Below are 22,364 nucleotides of genomic sequence, written 5' to 3' on the forward strand. Positions count from 1 at the left end.
GGACATCAAACAGCCACTTTTTGTCCGTGTACAAGAGACTTGTACAGCTGATATGGATTTTCCATACACCAAATATGTGAATTCTGTGCATTCATGTATCCATCAAGGTGAAACCAAGCCTCATCAGACCAAAACCAATCATTGAGTTCTTCCCTATCTGGCATTTTAGATGACATGAATCACTGATAGAAAGCTGCCCAGTGTCTGCAGGTAACAGCTCGTGAACAACAGAAATTTTGTATGAATGCATCCTTAAAGACCAGATTGGCTAGACAGGCATCACGCAGACTTCTTGGGACTAACAGAATATGCAGCTTGCATGTTGATCAACTTTTCTGGTGTTAGCACTTTTGGTGATCACTTTAGGCTACATTTCCTGTCTCTTGAAACTTGTCATACAGCCACTTGATGGAGGATTTGTTTGGTGCATCCACACCATATTTTTATGTGAAGGCATTCTGGGTCTGGGCATAACTGGTGCATCAAATGTATTGGGAGATGATGAATATTCTCTGCTGCATTGTGTAACCCATTTTTTCTCAATTAAACCAAAAAAAGAAGGAAACATTGTTCCATAAGGTTGCAGCACACTTTGAACACTCAGTTTATTGAATCACAGAAATAAAACTACTTTTCTGAAATTAAAAATTGATAATATAAACAATACATTGAAATGCTACATCTGAGGCAGAAAAGAGAAATACAGCAGTATTGTATTTAAAATAGTAATAATAATTTTTTAAAAAATCAGTAATAAAAATGATTACTACAACCGATTTAAAAAAAAACCTAATCTTTTAATACTAAACTATTTTTAATGATTATTATCCTCAAAGTATTGAAATTAAATTTTGTTTGTTAGATAATGTAATTAACCAAATAAGCTTAAAAGCAAGCTTGGGAGTTGTAGGGATATCTTGTAGTAGTTAAAATGCTGGATGAGTATTTTCAAACAAAAAATCCTTCAGGACACTTTATATTTTTGAAGAATCCTTTGTGTGGTTAAAAATAAAGTTCTATTTAATATGACTGACAATCAATTTCTTGTAAAATATACTAAGTACTGCTCGCTCAATTCAAATGATTTTAGGAATTAATGGATTTAATATTAATAGATAACTATCTTAAGTACTAATCTTATTTAAAACTACTAATACTAAATATTATATATATATATATAAATATATATATATATATAAATAAATAATTCTAATCAGAAAGTTGGAAAATAAATGACATTTTCTTTTAAAGGACTAATTCATCAGATAACTCTGAAGATTTGTGTAATAGAAATCTTTATAGTGTATGAAAAATGCCAAATCTGATCAGAATTTGAACTTGAAACCTTATGAATGAAAGTACGAGATGCTAATGGTCACTATAAATAAAAATGCGCAGTAACTAAAGAGACAAATGAAGCAATCTCCCTTTTTTATTTTCATGAAAAATTCAACTTTATATATTGAAAAATTATCAAGTATTTGATAAATAAACATTATTATGCAATTATGTAATAAACATTATAAAATTACCCCAGTATCATGATTGTTGTGAAAATAATCCACTCAAACATAATAAATATAATAATTTGATGTTACAAGTGAGGGAAAGAATAAAATAATGTAACATAGTTTTTAATAATAACTGACTGTGTTATTATCAAAGGTATTGGGACAATTGTAAAACTGTTTACGCATTAACATACTGTGTTTAGTACACATATTGATCATAATTAGGGTCTATGAACAAATAAATTATATTTCTTCGTTTATATACAGTTTTTTAGTTTTGTATTATTAATGTGCAGTGTTGAGATTTGTTGGAAATTTAATGTGTGTTGTGTGTTATACTCTGAAATTCTGCATTTCTGATAATAGTGAGGGTGCAGAAAATGAAAAGTCAGTCTTCTTGTGCCGAACTGCACAAGAATTTTTTTTTAGTTTATCAATGATGGAGTGATGAAAAAATTTGAAATGCATATTAAAATTTATTAACTAATATACTAATATTATAACTATAATTTTTTGTATAATATCACGCAGTAATTTATTCAGAATAACTATAATAATTCTATAGTAATTTAGTTTTTGCTAATAGAAACTTGTTTGGTATTCCTAAAAGATCTCACACCCATTAGTAGAAATTTAATAATAAAATTAAGTTTTTTTTTCAAATATGTTTTCTCTTCTGAAATGCACAGGTAAAAAAATCAGATATTAGCTCCTCAAAAATTACAATAGGATCATGTTATCTGTAGAGGCTAATTTAAAGAGTTTTTCTGGCAGGAAAGAAACCAAACTGATAGCCAGCTACAGGAGAAATAATTCCATGATAAATGAGCTGCAATTTGCAAAATAATAATTTATTTCTTTTTAAGTATTCAGCTGCATTTGAAATTATTATTTTTTTATTTATGGTAAGTTTTTGTGTAATTTTTAAAGATAAATTAGTTGTAATTTTAAATAATAAATTATATCCTTTACACATAAATTGTTAGATTAGAATTAACTTTGTTTTTTATAATGCAGTAGAGTATATAATGGAATAACTACTTCGGTTGCTCTAGAAAAAAGTATGCAGACTGTTGAAAATTATGAAAGCTGGTACATATCGGAGTAGAGTGCATGAGTTGAACAGGTTAATACTTTGCCTAACACCAGCCTGCAGGATTAAATATGTGAGAAACTTACCTGAATACACCTGACCTGTTTAAGCTTAATTTGTTATGATGTACATTTTCAGTATAACCTTAAACTTTCATTATAACAATTATAATGTAGTCATAATTTGTGATGTTTACACGTTTGATAAATGAATGTTGTTTAAAAAAAAGCGATAATGGTTGGATGGAGGCAAACAGCTTTTATTACCTCATTTTCACATAATTACAAAGAGAAAATAATTTTTAATTCATCACCAAAGCACAGTTCCACTGGGGTTTTCACTTCTTCATTGTAAAAGAAAAGCCTATGATGGAAAAACATTTTTTTCTGGCATAAAATGCATTGACCAACTTCATATTTCAAATGATATCTTTTTTCTGTTAACTGTTGTAACCACAATAGTTGTAGTTGGCCTGACATGAGTCACTCTTGAGAATGGCATAACCATTCTCTAACCTGCTAAGGTCAGTAAAATGCAAGTGAAATTGAGCTCTACAAGTGACACCTTCATATAAATTTTTTTTGTTGGATGCATAATATTTCACTGAATGTATCAGTTTACTGGATGGATTGCTTACGGGATGTATTAAGGATATTATTACTAACAAAGACGGCAATTCTAATTGCTATTTAGTACATCCTTATGGCTTTGAGCTTTACATGCATAAAACATAAAAAACTGATTTAGTGTACAGTTTAATATATCCCATTTTACTATGAAACAGTGTTGTATGCCTCAATATTCAATAAGGAAACAAATGAGTATATTATTACTGGCAGTAACTTTCTCAATTTCACTGTACACTGTTTGCTAGAGAAGTAAGAGTCGTTAATATTGCTAACAGGATTAATAACTTTAAAAATATTTTTGTTTTATTATTTATTTTTCAGTACAGCTTTTTCTCAGCCTCATATAAAAATGAACTCTCATCATATTTAAGTACTGCGATGTACTCAAACATAATACAAAAGGAAGAACACATTTTGGCTTCCTTCTTTTCTCTCAATTGAACAATATGCAGTTGAACAATGATTTAATTCCAATGTATATAAAACATTGTTTAACGACAAAAAACATAAATGTTTTGCTTTAGGCTATCTATCCTCAGGTATCTTATGATTTTGAAGATTTAAAATTTCAATAACATCAGTTACAGTTACTTTCTTTGAAATTGTGCATTTCTGACAATAGTGAGGGTGCAGAAAATGAAAAGTCAGTCTTCTTGTGCCGAACTGCACAAAATTTATTTTTAGTTTGTTTTATCAATGATGGAGGGATGAAAAAATTTACATCCATTTCTGTTATTCATTAAGTGAAGGTGTCATTTCACCTTCACAAGGTGAAGACTTCACCCGAAGACTTCACATCAGACTTCACCTGAAGTCTGATGATCCAATGAAGAAGATGACTGAAAACCACTTCATTTTTTAAATTCTCACCATGCTTGCTATGAAATGCTGATATTCTTTAAAATGCGATTTTCAGAAGTGATTTGCATTTCACGTGTGGTCGATTTCAATTGTCTAGTTACAACATCTGACTTACTGAGTCCATTCTTTTAATGGGCTTACTGTTGCTCTTCAGTTTATGTAGAGAACTGCATTTTTAAATAAAAAAGTAATGTTAGTGAAAGTTTAGATTAAAATATGATTTAATTTTGGATCTGATATGATTTAAATTTAATTCTTAGCCTACAAGTGAAATGTATCACATGTCTGATGAGAAACTGCCCTTAATTTCAGTAGTTTGGAAAATTTTTTACAGCTTAATATATATATTAATAATTTTAATTAAGCACCAAAAAATATTATCAAAACAAATAACAAACATCAATTTGGATTTAAGGATGAAAAAACTCAGTCAAAAGATTTAACCATGAAGTGGAAGTAATCCTAATTTTTAAAAAAAAATATGGGGAAAAAAAGGTGTTAAGTATATTGTCTGACTGGCTTAGTGTGAAAGGAAAAAACGTTAAAGTATACAGATTATTTTAGCAAAATATAATCATGTCAGTGTACACAAGTATGTTTATTTATTTTAAAATTGTAACCTCACAATATAAAAACGTCTGTAACTGCAATTCTAGTTATGTGATTTGTCAACTCCAACGCAGGCAAAGATTTCTGAGATAATTTCATTTACCAAACTACAAAAATGACACAAGAATTAAAATCCAATTTTAAATATTTTGAGATTTTTACTACTAAGTAAACCAGTGTCCTTCAGAATCCTAAAAGCTGTATTGATGTAGCAGAAGAATTAATAAAAATGAAAAGACGATTAATTACTAAGTAAATGGTGAAAAAATGTTGTATAAAATACAATTTTTTTTGTGAGTAATTTTTGAATAATTCACATCTAAATATCTAAATAGAAGCACAAAAAACTAAGTGAATAAATACTTTCTTTCAGATATGTACGTAATTGCATACTAATGGAACAAGTCAAAAGTGTTATGCAATTATTTGGATAAAGAAAATTATCTCAGCAATTATCAGGAAGGATCAAGGGAAACGTTGATTAGGCAGTACAACAAGATTATACATAAATAATAAGATAAATGAATTAAGTGCCTAATAATAAATAAAACTAACAATAATAAAAATATTATGTAAAAATAATAAATGTATAAAAAAATTGGATAAGGTATTGATTCAAATTATTCGAAGTATACTGTTTGTAGGTTCGTACATTAAATGAGAATGAAGGAAAGTCAGGTTTTTAAGAAATTGTATTGTTTAAATACTCATTAATTGTGTAACATTATCTGAGTTACGAAAAATATTTCAATATAACTTTGAATATAATTGGGGTGAAATAAGATCTTATATCGTTTGGGAATATATTAAAAATGTCAATGATTAAAATAAGGCCCTTTTTTGTGATCAGAAAAATTGTGCTGTAACGGGAAAGTAGTTCTGTTGCCTGTCTTGATAATTAATTGTTATGGATCAGTAGAGTTTTAGCGGATTTCCAAAGAATTTGTAAATCACTAGTGTACCTGTCTTGTTTATATACATAATATGTATATGTATAAGATAATTTCATTTCTTCTTAACAGAGGCAAATCTTAACCGATTTTGATGAAATTTCGTGGGGTCTTGTAAATTTACTGGAATAGAGGAATAGAACCCTCTATTGATTTCCAAGCAAATCAGTTCGTAGGATCCGGAATTAGAGCCAAAAAGGGGGATTTTGGGTACATTTTCAGCTTTTTTTATCATTGTACTGGGCGCAATTTTTTTTACATTTCCTTTAATTTCTTAAGAATAGATTATTTTAAGAGATAAGACTGGTTTGAAACTTATCAACTGATCTATACAAAGCCTACGTAGCACTAATGAAGCGTACAAAATACTTTTATTTATACTGCCGTAGTTTTTTATCTTCAATCATTTGACTGGTTTGATGCAGTTCTCCAAGATTCCCTATCTAGTGCTAGTCTTTTCATTTCGGCATACCCCCTACATCATACATCCCTAACAATTTGTTTTACATATTCCAAACGTGGCCTGCCTACACAATTTTTTCCTTCTACCTGTCCTTGCAATATTAAAGCTACTATTCCAGGATGCCTTAGTATGTGGCCCATAAGTCTGTCTCTTCTTTTAGCTACATTTTTTCAAATGCTTCTTTCTTCATCTATTTGCCGCAACACCTCTTCATTTGTCACTTTATCCACCCATCTGATTTTTAACATTCTCCTGTAGCACCACATTTCAAAAGCTTCTAATCTCTTCTTCTCAGATACTCTGATTGTCCAAGTTTCACTTCCATATAAAGCAACACTCCAAACATATACTTTCAACAATTTTTTCCTGACCTTTAAGTTAATTTTTGATGTAAACAAATTATATTTCTGACTGAAGGCTCGTTTCGCTTGTGCTATTCGGCATTTTATATCGCTCCTGCTTCGTCCATCTTTAGTAATTCTACTTCCCAAATAACAAAATTCTTCTACCTCCATAATCTTTTCTTCTCCTGTTTTCACATTCAGTGGTCCATCTTTGTTATTTCTATTACATTTCATTACTTTTGTTTTGTACTTGTTTATTTTCATGCAATAGTTCTTGCGTAGGACTTCATCTATGCCTTTAATTGTTTCTTCTAAATCCTTTTTACTCTCAGCTAGAATTACTATATGTATGTAATAGTAATATAATATTACTATTATTAAATATAATATTAATATTATATTATATATATTAATATTATAATATATTAATATAATATTAATATTATTAAATATAGTAGTACTATATTACTACTGCCATAGATAATATTTAAATAAATAATATATAGTAAATTAGATGTTTAATTATATACCAATAGAAATATTCTTTTGATGTAGTTTTGATATCCTAACCAAGAAACTTAATTACTTAACAATACAATACTATAATAAATAATAAATATAATTAATATTAATAATAAAATAAATATTATTTTTTTGTAGCACATTTCCATAGAAGCTGTAGGAATCACTACAGTGCCCGATCAGATTTTATAAGGGGTGTTGGATTGAGGAGGGACCAAACTTTCTTTACGATATGGAGCCTCTTGAATACGATTCTGCACTGTTAATATACATATGAATGTATAAAAATTTTTCATCCGCTCTACAGGAAGCAAATCTTAAATGATTTTAAGGAAACCTGGTGGGATGATGAAAACCTATTGCGAATAGAGCCCTTTTCAAGCAAATCGGTTCACAGGAACCGAAGTTAAAAGCCAAAAAACGGGGTTTTAGGTACTTTCTCAACTTTTTTCGTTCTACCGGGCGCAATTTTTAACCGTTTTTGATGAAACTTGGCAGTATGATGTAAACATAGTAGAAAGTTAGAACCCTATTAATTTTAAAGCGAATTGTATCACAGGAACTGGAGTAAGAGGCAAAAACCTGGGTTTTAGGGTATATTTTCAAGGTTAACTAAAACCGGAAATCTGTCATTTTGACGCACTTACTGCGACAGTTTTTCCTTTTTTGTTAAGAATAAAAACTAAGTTTTTGTAGCAAAGTTAAAAGATTTTTATTTTTAATTTACTAAATGTCGGGGTTTGCATTATTGATATTTGGGGACAGTAAACAATAATCCAACAGCCCAGCTTTGTACCCTGAAACACTGAAATTTTGAGTTTTTGTAGGCGCTTCAAATATAATATTTTACATGGGATTAAGAAAATTACACACAATTATACTTAATCGTTTACATAAATTATATAATTACACATTAGTAAGTATAACAAATGTAATTATTTAATTTTTCTGACAGTGGTCAGAAATTTATTCTAACTAGCGTAAAACGTCATACGCTACCTCATTGTTTTTCACATATGCGTTATTAACATCTATTACTGCATTTCTTTATGCAGTAACAAAACCTTAGAAGTATATTACTTAATAGAAACTTTATAGGTGCAGTTTACATGAGTGAGTAATAAATCGATATTTTATGTTATGAACGGTGGAAGAGTACGAAGACCTTAAAAGGTTTATTCATTCTCTTGTTTTTACTGGGTCAATGCTAATAATCTAAGCATACCTTTTATGGTAACTGTTTTGCGTATGAAAATATGGTAAAGAACGTGCGACTTACACTGCCTTGGTTAAACAGCCTAGCTGCTTAACTTCTATTAAACATAAGCAAGTTTCTTAATAACCTTCACAACAAGGGTATTAATTTACACTCATTTTAGACAATTTTATAAAATGAAAAATATAAAGAATTAATAAATTATTTAAAAAATATATTTACATATTTAAATTAACATTACATAAAAGGTGATAGAAACGTTTGTTATCTGAGTATTTTTTGAGGTATGAAAAGGGTTTGTAACAATACAATAATGTATATGCTCTTATAAAACAATATAGATGTGATTTGATATGTATTTAGACATTTTTATTTAATGGAAAATGAAACTCGTTACCTTCCTTCAGGACTGGACTAACCAACTATCTGGTAATTGAGAAAAAGTTTGGAAGACCCGGAGATAGTTAAAATTTACCATTTGCTAGTAAGGGTTACATCATGCGATTTACAGTATAAACCAAAAACATACAGATTAATTACAGTAATAAAATATAATAATAAAATATATACATAGGCGTACTTCGGTTATCCTGGGGTTGTGGTATCTTTATATAAATGATTTTTTATTTCTTGAATTGCTTAAAAATAAATCTTTCCTATCATCCTTAATATTTTAAATGATAGTTTTTCAACTATAATATAATTTAAATATACATATTATTATTATTATTCTTTAAAAAGGTAATTTATTATTAACCAGTCAATAATTCAACGTTGGAAAGTGGATAAACTGAATTATCTAAGTTAATGTTAGGTAAAAATGTAATATTTCTATGGGCGAGAATCAATTAACAGCACTGCTTAGAATTGGCTGTAAGTAAAACTACTTAAACCTATAAAAAAAACCGATCAAAACTGTCTACTGCAAATCAGCTTTTTCTTTTTCCTGTTTAGCCTCCGGTAACTACCGTTTAGATAATTCTTCAGAGGATGAATGAGGATGATATGTATGAGTGTAAATGAAGTGCAGTCTTGTACATTCTCAGTTCGACCATTCCGGAGATGTGGGGTTAATTGAAACCCAACCACCAAAGAACACGATCTAGTATTCAAATTCGTGTAAAAATAACTGGCTTTAGTAGGACTTGAACGTTGTAACTCTCGACTTCCAAATCAGCTGATTTGGGAAGACGCGTTAACCACTAGACCAACCCGGTGGGTTACTGCAAATCAGCTAATTGCCTGGGAACGGTACGCAAGAATGGTGGGAGTGTCAATATTTCTCCCTACACGTAGCAGAGCCTGGACAATGTCCCTTGCTGCTGTATCATTCTATAATCGGGCGTGTTTCATGGGTTTATCTAATTGCCTTTAGTGTTTGCCGATCTTCGTGGCGAAATGGTATCATCTCGGTCTTTCATCCGGAGGTTTCGGGTTCGAATCACAGTCAAGCATACATTTTTCATAACTAAAAATTTCCACTTCCATATCCCATGCACAAGCTTCAAGCTTATGTAGTGATATCATTATGTAGTGATATCGTAAATAAAAATAATCAGTTATAGCCGTTAAGAAAATTGAAACCCCCTGATAATCTACTAGCTAATTGTTCTCCCTTACACTATCTAGCTAGTTTAAGATATTTATTTAATTTTTAGAATTTAGATTGTACGGTATTTATTGAGTTCAAATAAAGCATTCTTTAACGATAAATTCTCATTATTTCATTTTCAGTTTCATTTATATATTTTTAAACAAATCTGTAAGTGTTGTGGAGAAATTGGTTTTAAAAAAATATTTCTTATTAGAAATAATACTTTTAAGTAAAACTAACACAGTTTTATTCCTTCAACAATTTAAAAAAAGATAAAAATACCTGCTCAAAAGATATAAAAATTAATCTGCTCACAAATAATACGTATACCCATTTCACATCTCATTTTTTAATTTTACGCTGCATTACACTACTTCTTACCATTTGTCATCATTAAATATATTATACTATTTTTAGTTCATTATTAAAAATTATTTGGTTTAATACGTTATAGTAGTTCAATCGATTAGAGCAATAAATAATTTTACGGGAAAATTATTTATTATTTATTTCATACAAATATTTAAATTCTAACAAATAGTATTCGTTTAATAACAATTTCGAAAGTGAATTCTGTATATTGCTTTACGTTATAAAACGTAACAAATTATTACGAAATACATATAATTAGTGAAAGAGGTATTACAAGCCCATTCTGAGGCTAACAATAAAACCTAACACAATTAACTCAACTAAATATACCTTATTTAAAGTTTTTAGACTTTTACCTCATTATTTTACAGTGCTAATTTAAAGAAAAAAACTTTTTAAAAATTGATCGCTTACGTGGGAGAATATTTCTACAAGTAAATAATAATTAGAGGATTCAGTAAAATTTGTAGGAAAATCTACGAAAGATTATTTTATGTAATCACTTAAAAGAAAAGAAGAAATTAAAAGATTAAAACTGGTTTTAATGAACCGCATCTTCTACATACCAAACCTCTTACCTCTATGTAAATTAGTGTTTTTATATATAATCTTGGCGTATGTTCGCGAAATTGGTATACATACTCTTTGAATTAGTACGAGTGTATGTCAAAATAAGAATGTTCTCTCTCTTATGCGCCCGCGCCCACACACACACATTTATATAGATTAACTGTTATTTACATGGAATAAGAATACAAGTGTGTAAAAATTAAATGGATATGAGATTTTTGTCCATGCTATTTATCTGTGAATATTATGTAAAATATCGGTTGAGTTTTAAAATATTTCAAGCGGAATATTTTATTTTTTAAGTCACATTATTACTAAAGTCATTAATGGAGTTAACTACTATCACTGGAGTCAACTACGTCTATACATTTTAGAAATCATAGCTGAGAATCGAACCTAGGTCCTTCGGTGTAGCAGTCAAAATTGTAACCGCCTATAATATCGAGGCGTTCTGAACCAAAATTTAATATACTTTTTTAAACCCATATATTAATAGTTCCAGTTGTACCTGCTTCCGAGACTGGTACTGTTGTTTGTTTCTCGTCACTTTTATCATGAGATAGAAGGTGTATTATCCCATCGTTCGTAAGAGTGAGTGAAAGAGTTACATCGTCAAGTTTAGCAAAGTTTATTAATCTTAATCCGGTTCGGTCTGCCATTAAAAAATTAATAGTTAAATGTATGTTTTTTTTAAAAAGTAAAACTTCATATATTCTAAAGGCAGGGTTTTTTCTGATCTGAAGAACTATTAGGAAATTAAACAATAAAGAGTTAAATTTTGTTAGAATTTCATACTAATTATTGATTATTTTCATAAGGAATAAATTGCTATATTTTTAAACAGATACTTTCTTTTTCTTCCTATACTAAAACGTTTCTTACTGCGGAAGTTAAAATATCCATGCATAAACGAATATTGTGTTTTTTTTTTCAGGCGTAAGAATGAAACTTTTCATAATTTTCTGCACCAACTACAAAATAGTTGCGTTCTTAGTAAAGAACTTCCGTATTCCAAATTCACCTTAAAAACTAACACCACAGTAAATTAATTACATTAATATTTATGAATGTAGAAAATTGAACCTTCTCTTGAAGTATGAATACAATGCAAAAAATCTACGAACCTCCAAATTCCTTCTTTTTAAATCATAATAAAATCGCTATCGAGAGTTAGTTTACCCCACTTAATTGTGGTTTTGCGACGTAATAGGTGATCTTAAGATACTAATATGGTTTACAAAATAACATACGGTCTGGGATTAATTATTGCATATCTCTGAAGAATTGTATAAAACGTTGGAATATCTTTGTTTTATAAAACTAAGTGAACATCAAATTTAATTTTCATTACATACGAAATAAAAAAATTATGATATTTCATAATACTAATAAAGTGTTTTTATAGCACAGTGTTGTAAAACATTTTAACTTTCATCCGGCGTAAAGTTTGTCACAGCCAATGAATAATTATGTAATAGGCTATGTATATTTGCGTCATCAAACACACACTAATACATAAACCTTCTAAACTCATCAAGCGTTATATTTTCAGCAAACCGTTCTAATTTTAGTTAAGAATATTGAAGCAGATCTTAGAATATAACATTTAAATTATAAAGAAAATCATGATGCAATATGTTTTTCATTTAAGTACTTCCAAAACAATAAATTGATATTGAATTTAAAAAAAATAAAAACCACATTCTGTAGTAACGTTTCACGGTACTTAATGTAAAGTTTAAAAACAACATTAAACTAATGCATAAATCATATTGCATTATCGTAAATAAAGTTTTCCTCAGAAATTTTTTTAACCGAATTGCGTGCTCTTTGATAATTCATATGAACTCATAATAAATTTTGATGGTTGTTGCATGTAATAAATTTTAGAGGATAAATTGTGTAAGATTTTAAATGTGCAGATGTGATTTACAATCGTAGTTATTAAATTATTAATATACAATATTTTCTAGAAAATCTTCAAATAAATAATATTATAAAGTAAAATTTAAAATGATAATATGAAATTAATAATATTGTACTTGTAGATTTCTACTAAACAACTGTAATAAGAAAATTAAATACTTTTTACAATGAAATCAAACTTGATATCTCTTTCTCTAGAAGTTCAACATAATGAAACGATTTCAATTAATTCAAATGATATACGATAGTCTCTTTATATCATGTTTTTTTTTGTTTTGAATTATTTGATATTAAAAGGAAAACACGTAAAAGAAAACCTATTAATATATTCTGTTATTTTTTCATTACGTTTTTAAAATGACAATTTTTCAGTGACTATGGAGAAACAAGTAAATAAAGCAATTAAAATATTAGAGAATGATAATTTAAAAAGAGTACTTAAAAACAGAAAACTTAATCCGAAGGAAAAAAAGAAAAAATTATTTAACATTATCTTCCAATAAAATCCTTACCGGATGTTGTAACCACAAATTTAAAGAATAGCAGAATTTCTGGGCATATCACAGTAAACAGCGTGGATTTAGAGAATGGTTGAATAGGATTAACATTTAAATAAAGTTAATTTGTGAACGCTTCTAAGAGGGAAGAAACTGGTATCTTTGTTCAGTTCATCTCTATAATGATCTTTAGGCATTGTATAACCAGTGATGATGGCACTGTTAGAAAAGTCAAAAATAGCTTTGTATGATCATACACGAAAACCTTTTTTAATTTGTAAAATATATCTAAGTAAAATGTAATATCACTCTATTTATTTTAATTTCCTGAAAAAAAAAAATGGAATTGGTAACTCAAATAAAATTAATGTAAAAAGTTCTCAAATTAGTAAAAGAAAAAAAAAAGAAAAACACGTTATATTACTATGTTTTGCAAACATTTATCATTGTTAGACGTACTATTCTGTACTACCATAAGAGTCTTTGTAACTTCTCTCACTCAGCACTGAAGTAGTTCATTTCGTTTCTTATTTAAATAAAAACTTGGATTTCAACCGGTAAGCACTACACCTAATTCACACTAGACTCTTCCACTACGCTTTTCTTTTTTCTGTCAACAGAAATTATATCTTTTAGTTGCTTTAAAAACTTTTTTTGCATTTAAAAATAAATTTTTACGTGACCTCCCATAATCTGAAATAGTAAGTTCTGACACCTACATTTTATTTAAATAGAGATTCGCCAACAAAATTTTATTTCTAAAAAAATGTATTTTGCTCTAAATTCAGCGCACATTAAGAAAGGATTCTTTTTATTTCTTATTAATAAAATATAATTAGAGTAATTAAAATTACATAAATAAATGAAAGTATAAGTTAATTAGTATACATTTTTGAAATATTGACTTATTTGAGAGAGGAATAATAATAATAATAATAAAAAGAGTGTCGTATAAGTTTTTGATTCTAAAAAATCTGATGTGGACAACACATGACTTCCTTAAATTATTATTTTTTTGTTATTATTGAATTATTATTCATCGTAATTTTTTTTTTTTACAATGACAGGTTAATTATTATTAATAAATCAGTATATTTAAATTAAAAAAAAAAGTTAAGAAAAAGGAGATGAGGTCCGATTCAAACCGATGTGCCTTCCTCTAAAATCCAAATATTTCATTAGTTAAAATTTTATTTGACTAACTCTGGAATAAATGAAAATAAGTACCATTTATGACATTTTTGGAAAGCTCAACCTAATCTTTTTAAAAAATATTCGGCTGTCATAGAGAACAATTATTGGGTAAATTCGTATGTTACGTAAAATGTTATTTGTAATATAAAAATAACTTTCAGATATTTATGACTGATTTGCAATGACGAGGCATCCTATTTATTTATTGTTTGTTGTTGTTAACTATTTAACTTCTAAATATAATAATTTTCCATCATTAAGTAAAGTTTTAATTTTTGAGAAAAGAAAAACCTAACTTTAAATAATTCCGTATTGTTTTGATTCTTCATAAAAAAAATTATTTATTTTTCAAGAACCTATGTTATAATGAGGGGAATTCGTTTGTTAAACATTCATTTTTCTGAGAATCGAAAGTTTTTTATACAGTTAGATGTATGAAGAATTTTCAAGTAATGAACTAGAATTCTTCCAATTATATTTATTGTTTCATAATTTTGATTAAAAGTAATAGTTAATTTTTATTATTTATTTTCTCCAATCAGTTTTCCAGATACTGCCGGGTCTGGGTGTGTGTATATACATGTAGACAAATGCAATTACTGCAAGCGACTTGCCAGGCCTAACGTAGCTACAGATGTAGCGCAATGTAAGTTTAAATGTACTGGTAAACATGCAATCTGGAAGAGAATCAGGTGGACCACTCCTCAGATATGTAGTTAATTGAAACCCAACCACCAAGGAATACCGGTATCCACAGCCTGGATTCAAATTCATATAGAAGCAACTGTCTTTACAGGGACTCGAACCTTAGAACTTTCAACTTTGAAAATCAGCTGATTTTGCGATGACAAGTTTAACCGCTTGACTAACCCGGCGAGTGTTACTTAATTTTTATTAGTTTTTTTAAAACTAGAAAACCATTTAAAAATATGCTAGAAAAACCATAATAAAATAATTTAGGAAACTATTGTAGGAAAATATCTTGAACGTATACAAACGTTTGTAATCATTACATCAAAGAAGTTTAAATACGAAAATATTTGAATAAACAATCATTCAACGGTATGTAACTAATTTTAATTTGGTTTTCAACAAAACATTTAGAAGTTTGCTCTTTTGTAAATCTAGACTACTTTATACAAGAGAGAAATTATAGCATACTACTAGTATAACAACATAAATAACGAAATGTTACCGATCATTTGCTTTGTTAATGGATTTTTGATCCATTAAAATAATAGTAATAGAGTGTTTTTGTTAAACAACAAATAGAACTTAACTAATTTAGCCTTGGGTAAAAAATAGCAAAATGTGATTCGTCTAAACACTCGCATGGAACTTCTCCGATATTTTTGTTGACTCACACATCTAAAATATCTTCTACAGAAACGTTTGAAACATAAATATACGAATGAAAATTTCATATTTTATATTACACCGTGTTCATTAATGTGATTTTAACGTTATACATTAAGATGATTATTTTAAATTAATGAATATGTATTCATTAAAAGATTTATTTTTGGAATATTAGTAAAAGATTTGTAATTTTAAATCTATCTCACCAAGTAAAATAATCACTAATTATTAACAACAACTGCACTCAGTGCAGGATTCCTTAATTTCCTCATCGACTCATTAAATACTGTTCTTATGAGATCGTTTTCTGAACAAATCACCTATAGTAAAATCTTTAAAAAAAATTTTCGTTCTTGAATACTAGTTAAAATTATTTATTAATAATATTTATTTAGATGTTTAATTCACCACATTAACTTGAAAACCTTTTCGTGGGTAAATGAAATGAATTTTTGCTGTGTATTAAAAATGCCGAGCCTTACTGGGATTCAAATCAAGTTTTTCATCGAATTCACTGTTATTTTCAGTAACTTTCATACGACAACGTTTGAAGTTAGACTATATAAGTTTATACGAAATAGATTATTTATTATAAGTACTCGGTATTTATAAGGTAAATTACTTATGTAAGTTCAGTTAGTAAATGTTAGAAAAAGTTTTTTTTTTTTGTTATCTATAGTTGAACGATAACTTTATTATAAGAATTATTTTAAAACTTTAATAAGATAATAAAACATATCTTCTTGAGTCGTATGTATACATTCACACACAATCGTATATTAAAAAAATATCAAAACAATAGTTCTGATAAAGACAGAGAATAAGTAAATTTGAAAGATGAATTTTTTAAAACTATTTTTGGTGTACAGTTTAGGCGATTTCAGAGTTAGTGTTCCGTGAAATTAAGGAAAGTCGTCACTACATGCGGTATTAAATCTTTCCAAATTAAATTAAAATGTATATGTACACAGTACATACGAATGAATTAAATCATTACTAATTTGAATTATGTCAAAATGGATTTATGACCAAGAACTATGAGTTTTTCACATGAGATGTACAACACTATGGGTAGGGAAGACACAGTCTATTAGCACGAGTTGACAGTTCAGTAAATAATAGTGCTACTTTGTTCTGCTCATAATAATAATATACCTTGCACAAGATAATATATCTTGTAAGAAATTGCAGACAATATTATAATAAGTTCTTTCTACTATATTTCTTTTATTTTTTAATGACAGGATTAATGAAATAAACTTAAAGACAGTCAACTAAAATTAAAAATATTTTTTTGATGGTGTGTAACATGTCCTTTTAAAATTAAAATAATCAAATAATAGAGGGAGACGGGTGAAAGCAGCCTAATTTTTATGTTACTGTGTTATTTATTTATTATGTTTTATTCTATATTCTGTAAAATGTTTAGCTTTAACATATCATTCCTACTTTTTCTTATTATGAATGTTAGAGTTTGAAGGATTATATGATTGTATTCTATGAATTTCTGAAGTAAATTTAACATGCGTATCTTCTCGGTTTGATTAACTGTTAGCAGATTAACGATTAGCTGCTCTGTGATTCTGAATGATTTCTATTTTTTCTTGTTACTTCCCTGTACGAAGTATTGTGATCGCGAAAAATCTCGGTTTTCAAATTTCAATAGAAATATCCATTTTGATCATCCCTGAATCCATTTTGACTAGTTTCGGTGTGACGTCTATACATACGTATGTATCTCGCATAACTCAAAAACGATTAGCCGTAGAAGGTTGAAATTTTGGATTTAGGGCTATTGTAACATCTAGTTGTGCACCTCCCCTTTTGATTGCAATCGACTGGACCACAAGTGTCAAAAAAGCCCAAAATCCAAACATTTGGATTTTGGACTCTTACTAAACTGTAGTAATAAGCCATCATTGAGAGCTTTTCAACAATATATCATGTTTATTTTCAATGGTTTCAGAGTTATAGACAAATTAAATTTTAATTAATGATATATTTGGATCTTATAAGGGGAAGGCACATCGGTTCGAATCCGACTTCATTTACATAATCGTATATTTTTTTAAACTCCTTTTTTTAAATTAAATATATTGATTTATTAATATTATTAACCTCTGATTGTAAAAAAAATGTTTACAATAAACAATAATTCAATAATAACAACAAAAAAAAAAACAGAAGTTATTAGTGAAATAAAATTTTATGTACTTTTCATTTTAATTCAAAAAATGTTTTAGAGGTTAATAATTGTTAATAAACCAATATATTTTTAATTAAAAAAAAGTTAAAAAAAAAATATATATGTATATAAAGTCGATTTGAAACGATGTGTCCATGTTACGAATCCGATGTACGTTCTCACTTACACCACGTAACTAACCACTTGAGCGACGTGAAACAAAATTAATATATAAACTAATATAAAATTCTGATACGGACACCACAAAAAAATGATGCATATGGTGTCTCCACCACAATGCAATTGTGTAACTGTCCACTTTATTAAAGAATTGGAGGGTAGTATCTCACTTTGAAAATGAAGTGTAAGTTTAAATGAAGTGTAGCAAAAAATGTGTATATGTAATTTAATAGGCGTATAAGAAAGTCATGTAGTATCCACATCAGATTTTTTAAAGGTGAAAAACAAGATAGGCTTTCATCAACTGAAATATATGAGGGAACGAAAGTTAGTATTTTAGTGGAATAATGTAACGTTTTATATGCCGCTAAATAATTAAAAAAAGGTTATAAAATTTCTTAGAGAGCTGTAAAAAACCAAAACAATTTTTCTAGTAATAAAAAGAAGATAAACAGAGAATTTTTAAAATAAATAAAGATAACAGAAGTAATTCAATGTATTGCTTAAATGAATAAAAATTCGTGCAAGTACCTTAATGCATGCAGTTATTCATTTAAATACAAATAAATAAATGTACGTGTCGTAAAAGGAAGGAACGTAAAAGTTTAATTTAAATGAATTTATTAGACCGTATAAAAAGTTTATCATTCAGAAAAATAATAATTAAAGAAAACCGTGTTAAAAAAGGAAAAATGTATGAAAAATAAATGGAACAATAACCTAATTATGTGAACGCTAACTAAACAAGAAGGGAGTTGTAAAGGCCCCCAACTTTAAGTGACAGTTTAAATTTCAAGACTTCAAGAATTTTAATGGATTTTTAATTTCAGCCAAATTATTTTCCAAACAACACCAATCCTGGGTGCTAGTTTAAACCGATTATTTTTATTCATTAAATGATTTACATTCAAATCCAATTACGATTCTTTTTAATTAGCTCTGAATTCTCTTAAGAAATACTGTACCATTCTCGAAGGTTTCAGTTAATGGCGGTATCTTAAATTTGTTCAGAGAAGCTTGTTAAGAGCAATTACTAATCTGTTTTCATTAGACCGTCAACATCTAGTTTAAGGGAAAACTTATGAGTGAAAAATGTTTTTATTTCGTTATAATAATAACTATTTTAATTTGCTTCATACGAATAGATAAAGTAAAATCAGATACGTACGCATGTCATTCATTTTATTATGGTATGTTACTCAAAAACCTTTAATGGCTTTTGTATAAAAAATACTATCACATTAGTACGAGCCAAGATTAAAAATAATAATAACGAAATTATATAAAGAATGTATAAATAAAATATAATTAAATTATTGCTCTAAAAAAAATGATTTAAAAAGTAATTATTAATGCATTAATTATAAAATCATATTACTGGTATTTAATTTTTAAAGTTAACTGAACTGTAACTAACTAAACTTAAATAATAAATTAAATCCACCTGAAATTATTAAAAAAATTATTACCTATATTGTTTAAAACAAACTTTGAGCTCAAAACGTAACAATAAATAAACCGGCATTATTTAAAAAAAATAAATTAAATATTAATATTTATTAAATTAAGTTATAGTGGCTCATTACGTGTGATATACGTAGGGTACGGATTTATATTTAGAAACGCAATGATATAGGTGATGTCAAACTCACTGTTTATAAGATTCTCATACAGTAAACAAACTGATGTTTCTTCACAAATTTCAGTAAATATATTTTCTAAAAGGAATTTAGTATTAAGTCATTAAATTAATTTTATTTAGCAACATCAGAATATAAATTAAATTCTTCTTGAGTTTTTTTTTGGAGGGATTAATTGCTTGTAAGTTAATTAATTCCATAGGTATAACTAATTTCGTTTAATATATTTGATCTGGAATTAATGCATCACTTATATGTCTTAATAGACTGAAAAAGAAAGAATATTTAGGATTCGATTGTATCTATCGCCTGTGGTGGGGACGTCTTCTTCTGGATTTTATAGTAGATAAATGTAATGCTCGATAATGTTTGATAACAGGAAAACTGTATATTAAACATAAACGTTGGTTTAGTGCTTTGTATAACAAAGTTACTAATGTCCCTTTAATAACAATGGTAAAATTAAAATAGTAAATTTTAATTTATAAATACTATCAATAATTACAATTTAATTATTTAGTTAAAATAAATTTTATGTAGTTAAAATAAATTTTATGTAGTTAAATCAACATTTCAGACAAAAATTTTCCAGGTATTGGTAGTAAAATACAGTTATTATAAATTATCACAGAAAATGATTGTGGGCTATTATCAAAGTATAATTCATATTGATAAAAAATAAGATGATGAGGGGAGAAGTCCCGTAATTTTATTAAATGAACATCATTAAAAAAAAAAGAAAAACACAAACTAGATATGTAATCAATTTTTATTTTAAAAAAACAATTTATAATTTAAATAATTCTTTTTTTTTTAATATTTTTTAAATATACCCACTACATTATTCCTTTGATTTTCCTAATTTTTCTAATATGGTCACCAATTAATAAAATCGTCTATCCTTAATAAAAATTCATAATCAATAATATTTATTCTTTTCATTAAATACTTATATATTTTATTACGTATTATAAAATATTCTTCATACATAAAACATAAAGAAAAAATTTGATACGCTACCAATAATCTTTATATGTCTTCATTTAATTTCTGAATTCAGTTTTTGTTTATGAAGTGTTGAAATAAAACAGACTACGTAAAAATATATATACATCACCTACTTTTATTTATAAAAATAATTATTAAATAATTTTAATTCATTATGAATTAATACAATGTAATATTAAGGAAAATTATTATTTTTTTCATTATTATAAGTATTCAACTCAAAACAACACTAAACTATCAAAAATGTATTAATATTTAACATTTTTAACTTTCGAAACCAAATTAAATTAACTCTGTATTTATAGATAATAATTTTAAAGAAAATTTCATAATATAATATAATTTAACTTATAGTTTAATCATAAAAAATACATTTAAGGTAGAGTAAATCCAATATTTCTTTCTATAATAATGTTGAAATATGCTCTGTTATATTTTTCTTATTACTGAAATTAAATTTGACAGCTTTTTGCTTAATTAATTAGTGAACAAGAATAGTTTGTTACTTTCTATTAAAAAAATTAAAAAAAACAAAAAACCAATAAATATAGTGTATTATTTATGTCAAGAAAACTTCAATTACGAAATATTTCTGGATAAATGCCAAAAGTAATGTTTATTGAAATCTTAACCGTTTATTGTAACGCTTTATTATAATATTTGTCAAAAAACATTTAACATTCTTTAAACAAGACTGGAATACACAAAAGTAAAAGAATTTTTATAAACTAATTTATAATAAAAAATAAATAGAAAAGTATTTTGTGATAATCGAGACAACAATTCGGATCATACCTGCCAGTTTGGTTTTCCTGGTGCCATAACGATTATTTGTCAGAGAGAGTCTTGATCAGAAGTACTGCAAGAGTCTGCGTGTGATCTAACACAGGTTGGTGCACGCGGAGACCTGGAGAGATACTAACTTATGGTCGGACGGGAGGGGGGAGGTCAGTACGAGAATGAGAGAGAAAGGGTGAGTGAGAAGATATACAATGTCCAGTGCTTAAATACACGGACGGAATTAGATACTGTGATGTCCAACACCGGTTTTCTAATTTGGAACTGTTGACATAAAAATGATTTTGCTAAGCATTATCACCACAACCTTGTTCCAGATCAAGAAAAACGATATTGCCATTTTAAATGCCAAATAGTATCGTAATGAAGATATGAAAAAATTAAAAGAATTTACAAATACAGTGAATACAAAACAAATCAATAACCGATCTAAAATTACTAGAAAAATTTAATTCTTATAAAATTAAATTTCTAGTACTTTCAATTAAAAAATAAAGATTTTTGTTGACAATAAAAATAAATCCTGCTTTAGAATATACGTAACACATTCGATCTAAATATTTTAGATAAATCACGATAAATAAATACATATGATTTTCTCAATAAAACTACAAAATAAAACTTAAGTTTATTTAAATATAACCTTTTTACATTATCTGAATCATACAATAATAAACAAATTAGTCCGTATTGTTTTAATTTCTGTAAATAACATCTTAATCCTGATGTTATTTACGGTAGTTCTTATCTAAAAATATTTTTGGAAATTCACACAATTTATCCTGTAATACCTTTTCAACATTTACTCTTTTTAAATATATTTAACATATAAAAATTAATGGA

The 22,364-nt window shown here is 27.4% G+C and overlaps 1 protein-coding gene across 2 annotated transcripts in view; it reads right to left on the bottom strand.

Annotated features, from left to right (window-relative positions):
* The window catches only part of LOC142322272 (muscle-specific protein 20-like), a 68,733-nt gene that overhangs the window by 39,795 nt on the left and 6,574 nt on the right, over positions 1-22,364 (bottom strand). Inside the window, exon 1 of one of the 2 annotated variants that reach the window (XM_075361173.1) lies at positions 21,519-21,680. The exons of the other annotated variant lie outside the window; for it this stretch is intronic. Within the exon in view, the coding sequence (XP_075217288.1) occupies positions 21,519-21,545 (27 nt within the window). The 5' untranslated portion in view covers positions 21,546-21,680. Of the gene's footprint in view, positions 1-21,518; positions 21,681-22,364 lie in introns of those variants that run through there. 2 annotated transcript variants of the gene reach the window in all.

Source organism: Lycorma delicatula, chromosome 3 (genome assembly GCF_047948215.1).
Source record: "Lycorma delicatula isolate Av1 chromosome 3, ASM4794821v1, whole genome shotgun sequence".
Lineage (NCBI taxonomy): Eukaryota > Metazoa > Arthropoda > Insecta > Hemiptera > Fulgoridae > Lycorma > Lycorma delicatula.